Source organism: Antennarius striatus, chromosome 7 (assembly GCF_040054535.1).
Source record: "Antennarius striatus isolate MH-2024 chromosome 7, ASM4005453v1, whole genome shotgun sequence".
Taxonomy (NCBI): Eukaryota; Metazoa; Chordata; class Actinopteri; order Lophiiformes; family Antennariidae; genus Antennarius; species Antennarius striatus.
This window is the reverse complement of record NC_090782.1, coordinates 26,154,054-26,170,013: the sequence shown is the minus strand read 5'-3', so window position 1 is coordinate 26,170,013 and position 15,960 is coordinate 26,154,054. Positions and strand designations below refer to the sequence as shown.

Here is a 15,960-nt window from a genome sequence, read left to right as displayed (position 1 = left end):
GAACAGACTTCATCGCTCTGAAATCAAATCAAACTGCAGTCACACGTGGAAAAACATGGATATTAAAAATGTTATTTCCTCAGTCTTTTTAGCACGGGGGGCATGGATCAGAACTGGTCCAAGGTTTTCATCACAGCCTCGCTGATGGAAGTCATGAGTCAAAGCTAGAGGATCCTGGGGATACAGCGCACCGTCATTGGTGCAATCAGATCACCAGCATCCGGCTACATTCAGGAGGTGGGGGGGGGTGAAAGGAGGTGAGAGGAAAAGCTGAGGCAGAGACAAATAGACTGGTGTGCTGCTGGAGAGAAAGGCATTGTGGGAGTGTGGGGAATGAAGGCGGGAGACTACCAGACTGTACCAGCCTGGGCGTGATGAATGAAGGAGGAAGCAGCGGGGACTGAAACGCCGTGTTGCTGTAAACGTGGAATAAAAGGCTAACAGTGGGATGAATGGAGATGTCTGCCGTGATGGAGTGGAGGCCGTGGCCCCCCCTCAGCAGCAGAACTCCATCCCTCAGACGCCAAGAACAGAAAGAACACCTGAGGACGAGACTCCTCCCGCGACCTTTCCTCAGGAACCGGACCTGAACGCCTCTCTGTGGACACAACTGATGGAGCTGCTGGAAGGTGAAGGCCTAGAGCGACTGATGGAGGCCTAGAGCGACTGATGGAGGCCTAGAGCGACTGATGGAGGCCTAGAGCGACTGATGGAGGCGAACGAGTGATGCTGACTTCCGGTTGCTTCTCCATCACCTCTTCCATTCAGTGTCACTGTTCTCCTAAATGCTCCAGTATCCAGACACACCTATTTAAAGCAGGACCATCTGCTGTTTGTTCAGAAGACGAGCGACATCGGCGGTGACCCGTCAGCTGGAGCAGATTCCAGCCTGGACTCCAGAGCCAGCTCTATTTATAAATGTCATTGACAGGAATTCTCCACATTGCAGTCGAGCTGCTGGACAGCCAACCTGCTCGGGTGCAGAAAACAAATCCAACCCTGTTAACGCTCTGATAGACCTCCTGAAGACACGCTGTGCCATTTGTACCCAAAACAGCCTCAATGTGACCAAAACCTGGAGTCAGATTCAAACCCCCTCGATGACGAGGTCTACAGATTATTTCAAGTTGGGGGGTAGAAGTGTTCATGATGAGTCCATGAGGAGCGGTCACTGGTTTCCAACACTCAACAAACTAAAGACCTCGCTGTCCATGTCAGCGAGAGGCAAACGAGGCACCATCCCTGAAGAGCCTGGCGCTCTCACAGGGGTTCAGCCTGACTGGAGGTTGTGCCTACAGGTTACACCTTCAGCTGGGAACCAGGAACCTACTCATCCTCTCCCTGCCTCTTTGTGGTCCAGCTGCTGCCCCCCCCCACGCCTGTGTGAACCTTTGCACCTTAGAACAGCAAAACCCGCCGACCCGTCCTGTTTGGCCTCGACTGTCAGAATCTGGACTCATTCCTCACTGCTTCATGCAAACCTCTATGCCATGAGCTTCATAGTGGAACCTGTGATCACCTTCTCATTGTTTCATTCCAAATTTAATATTCAGAGCGAGCACAACAATATATTGCTCTTCTGATAGCAAGAAACAAGCTGTGAAAACAATTCATCCCAGCCTCCTGTGGAGAACGTTCAGTGAGGATCTCATCTGAGTAATCCTCTGGTGTCTGCAGTAGAGATGTTTCCAGAATGAGGAGAACTGTAGCGGTGGAAAAAAGTGACAGCTGCAAAAAAAAAAACTTGATCAAGTGTGAAAATCCAAGAAGGAAGACATGAGAGCCCCCACGCTGATTGACAGGTGATCTCTGCCTGGTTCCTCCATCCTGTTCCCAGCAGTGAGTGGTTCACACCACAGATGGTGAACAGAAAGGAGCTGGAGAACGGTAACCCCCCCACCACCACACACAATTATTTATCCATCTCTTCACGTGTTTGCAGGCATCCTGTTCCACACGGGATATTTATGGTGGAGTAACTTGAAACCAGTGTCATCTAACAAATGTAGAAAAGCACACAAATCCACAGAAATCCATGGGGGGGGGGCACTAATTGTCTCTCTGAAGACCCCAACCACTGTCTTTGTGATGAGGCTTGCAACGCGCCGCCACCTCTGCCGGCTCATGTAGCAGCGCAGTGTTTACCATCACGCTTCCTGCGCTGACAAACGAGAACAAATCCCACGCCACGGGTGTGTTAGTGGGGTTATCGGGTCACGTGCTGCTAAAATACACGCCTGACAAACGGCTTTTTCCTGGGGAACCTCAGAGGTGGAGAAGTGGAAAACAGAGCTCAGTGTTTCTCATTGCTTCAGGCGAACGTCTGGTGACGCTCCTGAGGGATTGGGTCTGGTACCCACTTTAATTAGGAGAACCCAACAGTGTGGCACCTCAAAGGAATCTGAGCTGCATACCAATTATGTGGTGAGGTGGCCCAAAAAATAACACAACCCATTTAATCTTAATTGAAATCTGCAATGATTTTTTTCTTTACTTGTTGCCTTTGTGTGGTCGGAACAGCCTTTAAACAAATAGCTAAATGTCTCCATGCGTCCCACTAAAGGTGTTTTCACCATCAGCTGACCAGCATCACCAGTTCCTCCTCTAAGAACCAGAGCAGCTGGTGGTCTCATGGTTTTGTGAAGGACCTGCTGCATGGGGAGGTGGTGTGGAGTTATGAACTGAAATAAAGGGACGTTGTATAAACCACAATACCAACAATAATCCGTTTTACTGAGCTGCAGATTATGGAGTAGCAGGAGGGCGGGGCCTGACACTAAACGATATTGGAGTTGGCACGAGATGGATTATGTATGGCTGCTGCACGACTTTCTTGTGGCAGCGTTTGCTGCCAAAACATCAGCAGATTAATGTATAAAACATGCTTTATGGGATGGAACTGGGACACAGCTGCAGTGTCACCATGAGATCCACTGAAAAAAAAGTTCTAGGGCCGTAGTGGGTCAATCCATCTTTTGCAATGACCTACTAGTGGGATTAAAAATGTATTGTAAATCAGTGTTCTAGTTTTTACACAATGAAATCTCCACAGAATCAGATCTGTGCAGCAGCCCATGATGTCCTCAAAGTGCACATCCTGTTCTTCTGTAGGCATTAAAATCATTTTGCTGACTGTGTAAAACAGGAAGGGACACTCGCTGGAGTGTAGAACTCAGTGGATTAAATCTGTACAGGAACGATTCCTACAGAGCTGTGAGGTTAAATGTCAAAGAGAATCCACAACTCCTGCGTGACAGTTGTGATTCGTCTCCATCTCTGCAGATTCAATTAAATTAAGCACACTTGGGATTTCCTCCTTGAATTTAGAAACAGCATGATCTGATAATTGTCTGGTTTAAACATTTTGGGTACGAAGGGAATCACACAGTCGAATATTAAACGTTATCAGGCAGTGGTCAGAGAAGAGGAGTTTGTGGAAAGACTAGTAACTGTTCAATTTCCATCCCATAAATCAGGACTAAATCCAGAGTATGCTTGAACTGGTGACTAGAGCCTGTGGAGTCCAGTAACGATATAAATGCCCTACTGAGGCTATCATTACTGTCGTCCACGTGAATATTGAAATCACTAATAATGACCTGATCAGTTTTAAGAAATAAACTAGTTAAGAAATCATCAAATTCAGATAGTCACTGTATGGACCAGGAGGACAATAAATGATGACAAATAGAGGCTGAAGTAGTTTCTGGATTGGGTTTGATAAACTCAGACTAAGACTTTCAAAAGAGTAAATGTTAATCTTAGGTTTGGGTTCATTTGTAGTGAGGAACTAAAAATAGATGTAACTCCTCCACCTCTGCCTGAGACTGGAGGGATCTGATCATTTAGGTGACCAGGAGGAGTAGCTTCATTTAGTGAAAACTACCCCTCACTTAACCAGGTTTCTGTTAAACAGAATAAATCAATATAATAATCTGATATAATGTCATTGATTAAAACAGCTTTTGAAGACAGATCTAATATTCAGGAGACCACATTGTATTTTCTTGTAGTCTTGTACACCAATTGTCAACAGTGTGAACCTGAGCTGAGGTGTGAGCAGATCTTTAGTAGGCGGAGCCTGATTGCAGATGGGATGCAGGTGCTGCAGCCACACAGGTGACAGGACAGAACTGGATCTGGCTCCATGATTAGATTAGATATATACTTTATTCCCAGAGGAAATTCAGAGTAACATCTTCTCACAAAAAATAAAAATAAATACACATAGCAGTGAGTGACACAGACAAAAAGATGTGACATAATTACAAAATTAACATAATCACATAATTAATTACAACAATAGCACACATAATATGAAAAGGACGCATAAGAACATGGAAGAAGCATAATAAGACAAAGAAAGAGCATCGGAAGAAGATATAAGAATAAGAACAAGTGGATGAACCAAACTGGAGACTGACATCGAGGACCCCCACAGAGTATCCCACAATGTATCCCCAGTCCATCCCAGGCCCCCCTAGTCTATCCCCTCATGGCTGACCTTGATGACCCTGCGGCTTCAGCTTTGCCCCCCCCTCCTTCTGAGAGAATGGTGGTACCCCCTGATGTCACGAGGGACAAAGGAGGTCCTAAGAAAAATGTATTAATCATTAACAGACTGTCTGATATCCTTATTAAAGATGTACAGGTGGGTTTGTGAAGACAAGTACAGCCGGGGTGTCCCTGAACCCTGTAAACAAACCTGACACCGTTTCCCACAGACGGTCAGACACTCAATTCATAGATGGAATTATACGACACAGAGAGGGACGAGCTCTGTGAGCCGAACCCTGAACAAAGTGGACTGGTAGGACAGCACACTGGACACTATGGACTGGTAGGACAGCACACTGGACACTGTGGACTGGTAGGACAGCACACTGGACACTGTGGACTGGTAGGACAGCACACTGGACACTGTGGACTGGTAGGACAGCACACTGGACACTGTGGACTGGTAGGACAGCACACTGGACACTGTGGACTGGTAGGACAGCACACTGGACTGGTAGGACAGCACACTGGACTGGTAGGACAGCACACTGGACTGGTAGGACAGCACACTGGACTGGTAGGACAGCACACTGGACTGGTAAGACAGCACCCTGGACTGGTAGGACAGCATCCTGGACACTGAACTGGTGGGACAGCACACTGGACACTGAACTGGTACGACAGCACACTGGACACTATGGACTGGTAGGACAGCACACTGGACACTGTGGACTGGTAGGAAAGCACATTGGACACTATGGACTGGTAGGACAGCACACTGGACAGGTAGGACAGCACACTGGACACTATGGACTGGTATGACAGCACACTGGACACGATGGACTTGTAGGACAGCACACTGGACACTATGGACTGGTATGACAGCACACTGGACACGATGGACTGCTAGGACAGCAAAGAGGACACTGGACTGGTAGGACATTACAATCAACTGGTAGGACAGCACACTGAACACTATGGACTGGTAGGACAGCACACTGAACACTTTGGACTGGTAGAACAGCACACTGGACACTATGGACTGGTAGGACAGCACACTGGACACTATGGACTGGTAGGACGGCACACTGGACAATATGGACTGTTAGAACTGGACACTATGGAGTGGTAGGACAGCATACTGGACACTATGGACTGGTAAGACAGCACACTGGACACTATGGACTGGTATGACAGCACATTGGACTGGTAGGAGAGCACACTCGACTGGTAGGACAAAATACTGGACACTGGACTGGTAGGTCAGCACACTGGACTGGTAGGACAGCACATTGGACACTATGGACTGGTATGACAGCACACTGGACACGATGGACTGGTAGGACAGCACACTGGACACTATGGACTGGTAGGACAGCACACTGGACACTATGGACTGTTATGACAGCACACTGGACACGATGGACTGGTGGGACAGCACACTGGACACTAGACTGGTAGGACATTACAATCAACTGGTAGGACAGCACACTGAACACTATGGACTGGTAGGACAGCACACTGGACACTATGGACTGGTAGGACAGCACACTGGACACTATGGACTGGTAGGACAGCACACTGGACACTATGGACTGTTAGGACTGGACACTGGACTGGTAGGACAGCACACTGGACACTATGGACTGGTAGGACAGCACACTGGACACTATGGACTGGTAGGACAGCACACTGGACTGGTAGGAAAGCACACTGGACACTGTGGACTGGTAGGACAGCACATTGGACTGGTAGGAGAGCACACTCGACTGGTAGGACAACATATTGGACACTGTGGACTGGTAGGACAGCACATTGGACACTATGGACTGGTAGAACAGCACATTGGACACTATGGAGTGGTAGGACAGCACATTGGACACTATGGAGTGGTAGGACAGCACATTGGACACTGTGGAGTGGTAGGACAGCACATTGGACACTGTGGACTGGTAGGACAGCACATTGGACACTGTGGACTGGTAGGACAGCACACTGGACACTATGGAGTGGTAGGACAGCACATTGGACACTATGGAGTGGTAGGACAGCACATTGGACACTGTGGACTGGTAGGACAGCACATTGGACACTGTGGACTGGTAGGACAGCACATTGGACACTGTGGACTGGTAGGACAGCACACTGGACACTATGGACTGGTAGGACAGCACACTGGACACTATGGACTGGTAGGACAGCACACTGGACACTGTGGACTGGTAGGAAAGCACACTGGACACTATGGACTGTTAGGACTGGACACTATGGACTGGTAGGACAGCACATTGGACACTATGGACTGGTAGGACAGCACACTGGACACTATGGACTGGTAGGACATCACACTGGACACTATGGACTGGTAGGAAAGCACACTGGACACTATGGACTGGTAGGACAGCACACTAGACTGGTAGGACAGCACATTGGACACTATGGACTGGTAGGACAGCACATTGGACACTATGGACTGGTAGGACAGCACATTGGACACTATGGACTCGTAGGACAGCACATTGGACACTGTGGACTGGTAATACAGCACACTGGACTGGTACGACAGCACCCTGGACACTGAACTGGGAGGGCAGCACACTTGACACTGAACTGGTACGACAGCACACTGGACACTATGGACTGGTAGGACAACACACTGGACACTGTGGACTGGTAGGAAAGCACATTGGACACTATGGACTGGTAGGACAGCACACTGGACACTATGGACTGGTAGGACAGCACACTGGACACTATGGACTGGTAGGACAGCACACTGGACACTATGGACTGTTAGGACTGTACACTATGGACTCGTAGGACAGCACACTGGACACTATGGACTGGTAGGGCAGAACACTGGACACTATGGACTGGTAGGACAGCACACTGGACTGGTAGGAAAGCACACTGGACACTGTGGACTGGTAGGAGAGCACACTGGACACTATGGACTGGTAGGACAGCACACTGGACTGGTAGGACAGCACACTGGACACTGTGGACTGGTAGGACAGCACACTGGACTGGTGGGACAGCACACTGGACTGGTAGGACAGCACACTGGACACTGTGGACTGCTAGGACAGCACACTGGACTGGTAGGAAAGCACCCTGGACACTCAACTGGTAGGACACCACACTGGACACTGAACTGGTAGGACAGCACACTGGACACGATGGACTGGTATGACAGCACAGTGGACACGATGGACTGGTAGGACAGCACACTGGACACTGGACTGGTAGGACAGCACACTGGACACTATGGACTGGTAGGACAGCACACTGGACACTATGGACTGGTATGACAGCACACTAGACACTATGGACTGGTATGACAGCACACTGGACACGATGGACTGGTAGGACAGCACACTGGACACTGGACTGGTAGGACATTACAATCAACTGGTAGGACAGCACACTGAACACCATGGACTGCTAGGAAAGTACACTGAACACTTTGGACTGGTAGGACAGCACACTGGACACTATGGACTGTTAGGACTGGACACTATGGACTGGTAGGACAGCATACTGGACACTATGGACTGGTAGGACAGCACACTGGACACTATGGACTGGTAGGACAGCACACTGGACTGGTAGGACAGCACACTGGACACTGTGGACTGGTAGGACAGCACATTGGACTGGTAGGAGAGCACACTCGACTGGTAGGACAACATACTGGACACTGTGGACTGGTAGGTCAGCACACTGGACTGGTAGGACAGCACATTGGACACTATGGACTGGTAGGACAGCACATTGGACACTGTGGACTGGTAGGACAGCACATTGGACACTGTGGACTGGTACGACAGCACACTGGACACTGTGGACTGGTAGGACAGTACACTGGACTGGTAGGACAGCACACTGGACAATATGGACTGGTATGACAGCACATTGGACACTGTGGACTGGTAGGAAAGCACACTGGACACTGTGGACTGGTAGGACAGCACACTGGACACTGGACTGGCAGGACAGCACACTGGACACTGTGGACTGGTAGGACAGCACACTGGACACTGTGGACTGGTAGGACAGCAAACTGGACACTGTGGACTGGTAGGACAGCACACTGGACATTATGGACTGGTAGGACAGTACACTGGACATAATGGACTGGTAGGACAGCACACTGGACACTGTAGACTGGTAGGAAAGCACATTGGACTCTATGGACTGGTAGGACAGCACACTGGACACTATGGACTGGTATGACAGCACACTAGACACTATGGACTGGTAGGACAGCACACTGGACTTGTAGGGCAGCACACTCAACTGGTAGGACATTACACTCAACTAGTAGGACAGCACTCTGAACACTATGGACTGGTAGGACAGCACACTAAACACTGTGAACTGGTAGGACAGCACACTGGACACTATGGACTGGTAGGACAGCACATTGGACTGGTAGGACAGCACACTGGACACTATGGACTGGTATGACAGCACACTGGACACTATGGACTGGTAGGACAACACACTTGACACTGGACTGGTAGGGCAGCACACTGGACACTTTGGACTGGTAGGACAGCACATTGGACACTGTGGACTGGTAGGACAGCACACAGGACACTGTGGACTTCTAGGACAGCACACTGGACTAGTAGGACAGCACACTGGACACTGAACTGGTAGGACAGCACACGGGACAGGTAGGACAGCACACTGGACACTATGGACTGGTAGGACAGCACACTGGACACTGGACTGGTATGACAGCACACTGGACACTATGGACTGGTAGGACAGCACACTGGACACTGGACTGGTAGGACAGCACACTGGACTGGTAGGGCAGCACACTCAACTGGTAGGACAGCACACTGGACACTATGGACTGGTAGGAGAGTACACTGGACACTATGGACTGGTAGGACAGCACACTGGACTGGTAGGACAGCACGCTGGACTGGTAGGACAGCACATTGGACACTGTGGACTGGTAGGACAGCACACTGGAAACTGGACTGGAAGGACAGCACACTGGACTGGTAGGACAGCACATTGGACACTATGGACTGGTAGGACAGCACATTGGACACTGTGGACTGGTAGGACAGCACACTGGACACTGGACTGGTAGGACAGCACACTGGACTGGTAGGACAGCACATTGGACACTGTGGACTGGTAGGACAGCACATTGGACACTGTGGACTGGTAGGACAGCACACTGGACACTATGGACTGGTAGGAAAGCACATTGGACTCTATGGACTGGTAGGAAAGCAAATTGGACTCTATGGACTGGTAGGACCGCACACTGGACACTGGACTGGTAGCACAGCACACTGGACTGGTAGGGCAGCACACTCAACTGGTAGGACATTACACTCAACTGGTAGGACAGCACACTGAACACTATGGACTGGTAGGACAGTTCACTGGACACTATGGACTGATAGGACAGCACACTGGACTGGTAGGACAGCACGCTGGACTGGTAGGAAAGCACACTGGACACTATGGACTGGTAGGCCCGCACACTGGATTGGTAGGAAAGCACACTGGACACTGTGGACTGGTAGGACAGCACATTGGACTGGTAGAAGAGCACACTCGACTGGTAGGACAACATATTGGACACTGTGGACTGGTAGGTCAGCACACTGGACTGGTAGGACAGCACATTGGACACTATGGACTGGGAGGACAGCACATTGGACACTATGGACTGGTAGGACAGCACATTGGACACTGTGGACTGGTAGGACAGCACATTGGACACTGTGGACTGGTAGGACAGCACACTGGACACTGTGGACTGGTAGGAAAGCACACTGGACACTGTGGACTGGTAGGAAAGCACACTGGACACTGTGGACTGGTAGGACAGCACACTGGACACTGTGGACTGGTAGGACAGCACACTGGACACTGTGGACTGGTAGGACAGCACACTGGACACTGTGGACTGGTAAGAAAGCACACTGGACTGGTAGGACAGCACACTGGACACTGTGGACTGGTAAGACGGCACATTGGACACTGTGGACTGGTAGGACAGCACACTGGACACTGTGGACTGGTACGACAGCACACTGGACACTGTGGACTGGTAGGACAGCACACTGGACACTATGGACTGGTAGGACAGCACACTGGACTGGTAGGAAAGCACACTGGACTGGTAGGACAGTACACTGGACTGGTAAGACAGCACCCTGGATTGGTAAGACAGCACCCTGGACTGGTAGGACAGCACCCTGGACACTGAACTGGTGGGACAGCACACTGGACACTGAACTGGTACGACAGCAAACTGGACACTATGGACTGGTAGGACAGCACACTGGACACTGTGGACTGGTAGGAAAGCACATTGGACACTATGAACTGGTAGGACAGCACACTGGACGGGTAGGACAGCACACTGGACACTATGGACTGGTATGACAGCACACTGGACACGATGGACTGGTAGGACAGCACACTGGACACGATGGACTGGTAGGACAGCACACTGGACACTATGGACTGGTATGACAGCACACTGGACACGATGGACTGGTAGGACAGCACACTGGACACTGGACTGGTAGGACATTACAATCAACTGGTAGGACAGCACACTGGACACGATGGACTGGTAGGACAGCACACTGGACACTATGGAGTGGTAGGACAGCATACTGGACACTATGGACTGGTAGGACAGCAAACTGGACACTATGGACTGGTATGACAGCACATTGGACTGGTAGGAGAACACACTCGACTGGTGGGACAGCACACTGGACACTATGGACTGGTAGGACAGTACACTGGACTGGAAGGACAGCACACTGGACACTATGGACTGGTATGACAGCACACTGGACACTATGGACTGGTAGGACAGCACACTGGACACTGGACTGGTAGGACAGCACACTGGACACTGGACTGGTAGGACAGCACACTGGACACTGGACTGGTAGGACAGCACACTGGACACTGGACTGGTAGGACAGCACACTGGACACTGGACTGGTAGCACATTATACTCAACTGGTAGGACAGCACACTTGACACTGGACAGGTAGGACAGCACACTGGACACTGGACAGGTAGGACAGCACACTGGACACTGTGGACTGGTAGGACAGCACAGTGGACACTGTGGACTGGTAGGACAGCACACTGGACACTGTGGACTGGTAGGACAGCACACTGGACACTGTGGACTGGTAGGACAGCACACTGGACACTGTGGAGTGGTAGGACAGCACACTGGACTGGTAGGACAGCACCCTGGACACTGAACTGTTAGGACAGCACACTGGACACTGAACTGGAACGACAGCACACTGGACACTATGGACTGGTAGGACAGCACACTGGACAGGTAGGACAGCACACTGGACACTATGGACTGGTATGACAGCACACTGGACACGATGGACTGGTAGGAAAGCACACTGGACACTGGACTGGTAGGACAGCACACTGGACACTATGGACTGGTAGGACAGCACACTGGACACTATGGACTGGTATGACAGCACACTGGACACGATGGACTGGTAGGACAGCTCACTGAACACGATGGACTGGTAGGACAGCTCACTGAACACTATGGACTGGTAGGACAGCACAATGAACACTATGGACTGGTAGGACAGCACACTGAACACTTTGGACTGGTAGGACAGCACACTGGACACTGTGGACTGGTAGGACAGCACACTGGACACTGTGGACTGGTAGGACAGCACACTGGACACTGTGGACTGGTAGGACAGCACACTGGACACTATGGACTGTTAGGACAGCACACTGGACACTATGGACTGGTATGACAGCACACTGGACACGATGGACTGGTAGGACAGCACACTGAACACTATGGACTGGTAGGACAGCACACTGAACACTATGGACTGGTAGGACAGCACACTGGACACTATGGACTGTTAGGACTGGACACTATGGACTGGTAGGACAGCACACTAAACACTGTGAACTGGTAGGACAGCACACTTGACACTATGGACTGGTAGGACAGCACATTGGACTGGTAGGACAGCACACTGGACACTATGGACTGGTATGACAGCACACTGGACACTATGGACTGGTAGGACAACACACTGGACACTGGACTGGTAGGGCAGCACACTGGACACTTTGGACTGGTAGGACAGCAAACTGGACACTGTGGACTGGTAGGACAGCACACAGGACACTGTTGACTTCTAGGACAGCACACTGGACTGGTAGGACAGCACATTGGACACTGAACTGGTAGGACAGTACACGGGACAGGTAGGACAGCACACTGGACACTATGGACTGGTAGGACAGCACACTGGACACTGGACTGGTATGACAGCACACTGGACACTATGGACTGGTAGGACAGCACACTGGACACTGGACTGGTAGGACAGCACACTGGACTGGTAGGGCAGCACACTCAACTGGTAGGACAGCACACTGAACACTATGGACTGGTAGGAGAGTACACTGGACACTATGGACTGGTAGGACAGCACACTGGACTGGTAGGACAGCACGCTGGACTGGTAGGACAGCACATTGGACACTGTGGACTGGTAGGACAGCACACTGGACACTGTGGACTGGTAGGACAGCACACTGGAAACTGGACTGGTAGGACAGCACACTGGACTGGTAGGACAGCACATTGGACACTATAAACTGGGAGGACAGCACATTGGACACTGTGGACTGGTAGGACAGCACATTGGACACTGTGGACTGGTAGGACAGCACATTGGACACTGTGGACTGGTAGGACAGCACACTGGACACTGTGGACTGGTAGAAAAGCACACTGGACACTGTGGACTGGTAGGAAAGCACACTGGACACTGTGGACTGGTAGGACAGCACACTGGACACTGTGGACTGGTAGGACAGCACACTGGACACTGTGGACTGGTAGGACAGCACACTGGACACTGTGGACTGGTAGGAAAGCACACTGGACTGGTAGGACAGCACACTGGACACTGTGGACTGGTAAGACGGAACATTGGACACTGTGGACTGGTAGGACAGCACACTGGAAACTGTGGACTGGTACGACAGCACACTGGACACTGGACTGGTAGGACAGCACACTGGACACTGTGGACTGGTAGGACAGCACACTGGACTGGTAGGAAAGCACACTGGACTGGTAGGACAGTACACTGGACTGGCAAGACAGCACCCTGGACTGGTAGGACAGCACCCTGGACACTGAACTGGTGGGACAGCACACTGGACACTGAACTGGTACGACAGCACACTGGACACTATGGACTGGTAGGACAGCACACTGGACACTGGACTGGTAGGAAAGCACATTGGACACTATGAACTGGTAGGACAGCACACTGGACGGGTAGGACAGCACACTGGACACAATGGACTGGTATGACAGCACACTGGACACGATGGACTGGTAGGACAGCACACTGGACACGATGGACTGGTAGGACAGCACACTGGACACTATGGACTGGTATGACAGCACACTGGACACGATGGACTGGTAGGACAGCACACTGGACACTGGACTGGTAGGACATTACAATCAACTGGTAGGACAGCACACTGGACACGATGGACTGGTAGGACAGCACACTGGACACTATGGAGTGGTAGGACAGCATACTGGACACTATGGACTGGTAGGACAGCACATTGGACTGGTAGGAGAACACACTCGACTGGTGGGACAGCACACTGGACACTATGGACTGGTAGGACAGTACACTGGACTGGAAGGACAGCACACTGGACACTATGGACTGGTATGACAGCACACTGGACACTATGGACTGGTAGGACAGCACACTGGACACTGGACTGGTAGGACAGCACACTGGACACTGGACTGGTAGGACAGCACACTGGACACTGGACTGGTAGGACAGCACACTGGACACTGTTCTGGTAGCACATTACACTCATCTGGTAGGACAGCACACTGGACACTGGACAGGTAGGACAGCACACTGGACACTGGACAGGTAGGACAGCACACTGGACACTGTGGACTGGTAGGACAGCACACTGGACACTGTGGACTGGTAGGACAGCACACTGGACACTGGACTGGTAGGACAGCACACTGGACACTGGACTGGTAGGACAGCACACTGGACACTGTGGAGTGGTAGGACAGCACACTGGACTGGTAGGACAGCACCCTGGACACTGAACTGTTAGGACAGCACACTGGACACTGAACTGGAACGACAGCACACTGGACACTATGGACTGGTAGGACAGCACACTGGACAGGTAGGACAGCACACTGGACACTATGGACTGTTAGGACAGCACACTGGACACTATGGACTGTTAGGACAGCACACTGGACACTATGGACTGGTATGACAGCACACTGGACACTGTGGACTGGTAGGACAGCACACTGGACACTGTGGACTGGTAGGACAGCACACTGGACACTGTGGACTGGTAGGACAGCACACTGGACACTGTGGACTGGTAGGACAGCACACTGGACACTATGGACTGTTAGGACTGGACACTATGGACTGGTAGGACAGCATACTGGACACTATGGACTGGTAGGACAGCACACTGGACACTATGGACTGGTAGGACAGCACACTGGACTGGTAGGACAGCACACTGGACACTGTGGACTGGTAGGACAGCACATTGGACTGGTAGGAGAGCACACTCGACTGGTAGGACAACATACTGGGCACTGTGGACTGGTAGGTCAGCACACTGGACACTATGGACTGGTAGGACAGTACATTGGACACTATGGACTGGTAGGACAGCACACTGGACACTGGACTGGTACGACAGCACACTGGACACTATGGACTGGTATGACAGCACACTGAACACGATGGACTGGTAGGACAGCACACTGAACACTATGGACTGGTAGGACAGCACACTGAACACTTTGGACTGGTAGGACAGCTCACTGGACACTGTGGACTGGTAGGACAGCACACTGGACACTATGGACTGTTAAGACAGCACACTGGACACTATGGACTGGTATGACAGCACACTGGACACGATGGACTGGTAGGACAGCACACTGAACACTATGGACTGGTAGGACAGCACACTGAACACTATGGACTGGTAGGACAGCACACTGAACACTTTGGACTGGTAGGACAGCACACTGGACACTGTGGACTGGTAGGACAGCACACTGGACACTGTGGACTGGTAGGACAGCACACTGGACACTGTGGACTGGTAGGACAGCACACTGGACACTATGGACTGTTAGGACTGGACACTATGGACTGGTAGGACAGCATACTGGACACTATGGACTGGTAGGACAGCACACTGGACACTATGGACTGGTAGGACAGCACATTGGACTGGTAGGAGAGCACACTCGACTGGTAGGACAACATACTGGACACTGTGGACTGGTAGGTCAGCACACTGGACACTATGGACTGGTAGGACAGCACATTGGACACTATG

The 15,960-nt window shown here is 51.1% G+C and overlaps 1 protein-coding gene across 1 annotated transcript in view; it reads right to left on the bottom strand.

Moving 5' to 3' along the window:
* Positions 1-4,493: 4,493 nt before the first annotated feature.
* The window catches only part of LOC137599479 (uncharacterized), a 46,699-nt gene continuing 35,232 nt past the window's right edge, over positions 4,494-15,960 (bottom strand). The window contains exons 51-73 of the mRNA XM_068320435.1: positions 15,816-15,955; positions 15,104-15,269; positions 14,402-14,484; positions 14,026-14,300; positions 13,559-13,721; positions 13,102-13,230; positions 12,877-12,989; positions 12,766-12,829; positions 11,985-12,119; positions 11,052-11,296; positions 10,598-10,745; positions 9,792-10,171; positions 9,431-9,494; positions 9,282-9,334; positions 8,833-8,944; positions 8,118-8,255; positions 7,611-7,711; positions 6,986-7,079; positions 6,210-6,326; positions 5,388-5,569; positions 5,026-5,141; positions 4,793-4,860; positions 4,494-4,565 (exon numbers count right to left, since the gene is read on the bottom strand). Coding sequence (XP_068176536.1) covers positions 4,494-4,565; positions 4,793-4,860; positions 5,026-5,141; positions 5,388-5,569; positions 6,210-6,326; positions 6,986-7,079; positions 7,611-7,711; positions 8,118-8,255; positions 8,833-8,944; positions 9,282-9,334; positions 9,431-9,494; positions 9,792-10,171; positions 10,598-10,745; positions 11,052-11,296; positions 11,985-12,119; positions 12,766-12,829; positions 12,877-12,989; positions 13,102-13,230; positions 13,559-13,721; positions 14,026-14,300; positions 14,402-14,484; positions 15,104-15,269; positions 15,816-15,955 — 3,158 coding nt within the window. The remainder of the gene's footprint in view (positions 4,566-4,792; positions 4,861-5,025; positions 5,142-5,387; positions 5,570-6,209; positions 6,327-6,985; positions 7,080-7,610; positions 7,712-8,117; positions 8,256-8,832; positions 8,945-9,281; positions 9,335-9,430; positions 9,495-9,791; positions 10,172-10,597; positions 10,746-11,051; positions 11,297-11,984; positions 12,120-12,765; positions 12,830-12,876; positions 12,990-13,101; positions 13,231-13,558; positions 13,722-14,025; positions 14,301-14,401; positions 14,485-15,103; positions 15,270-15,815; positions 15,956-15,960) is intronic.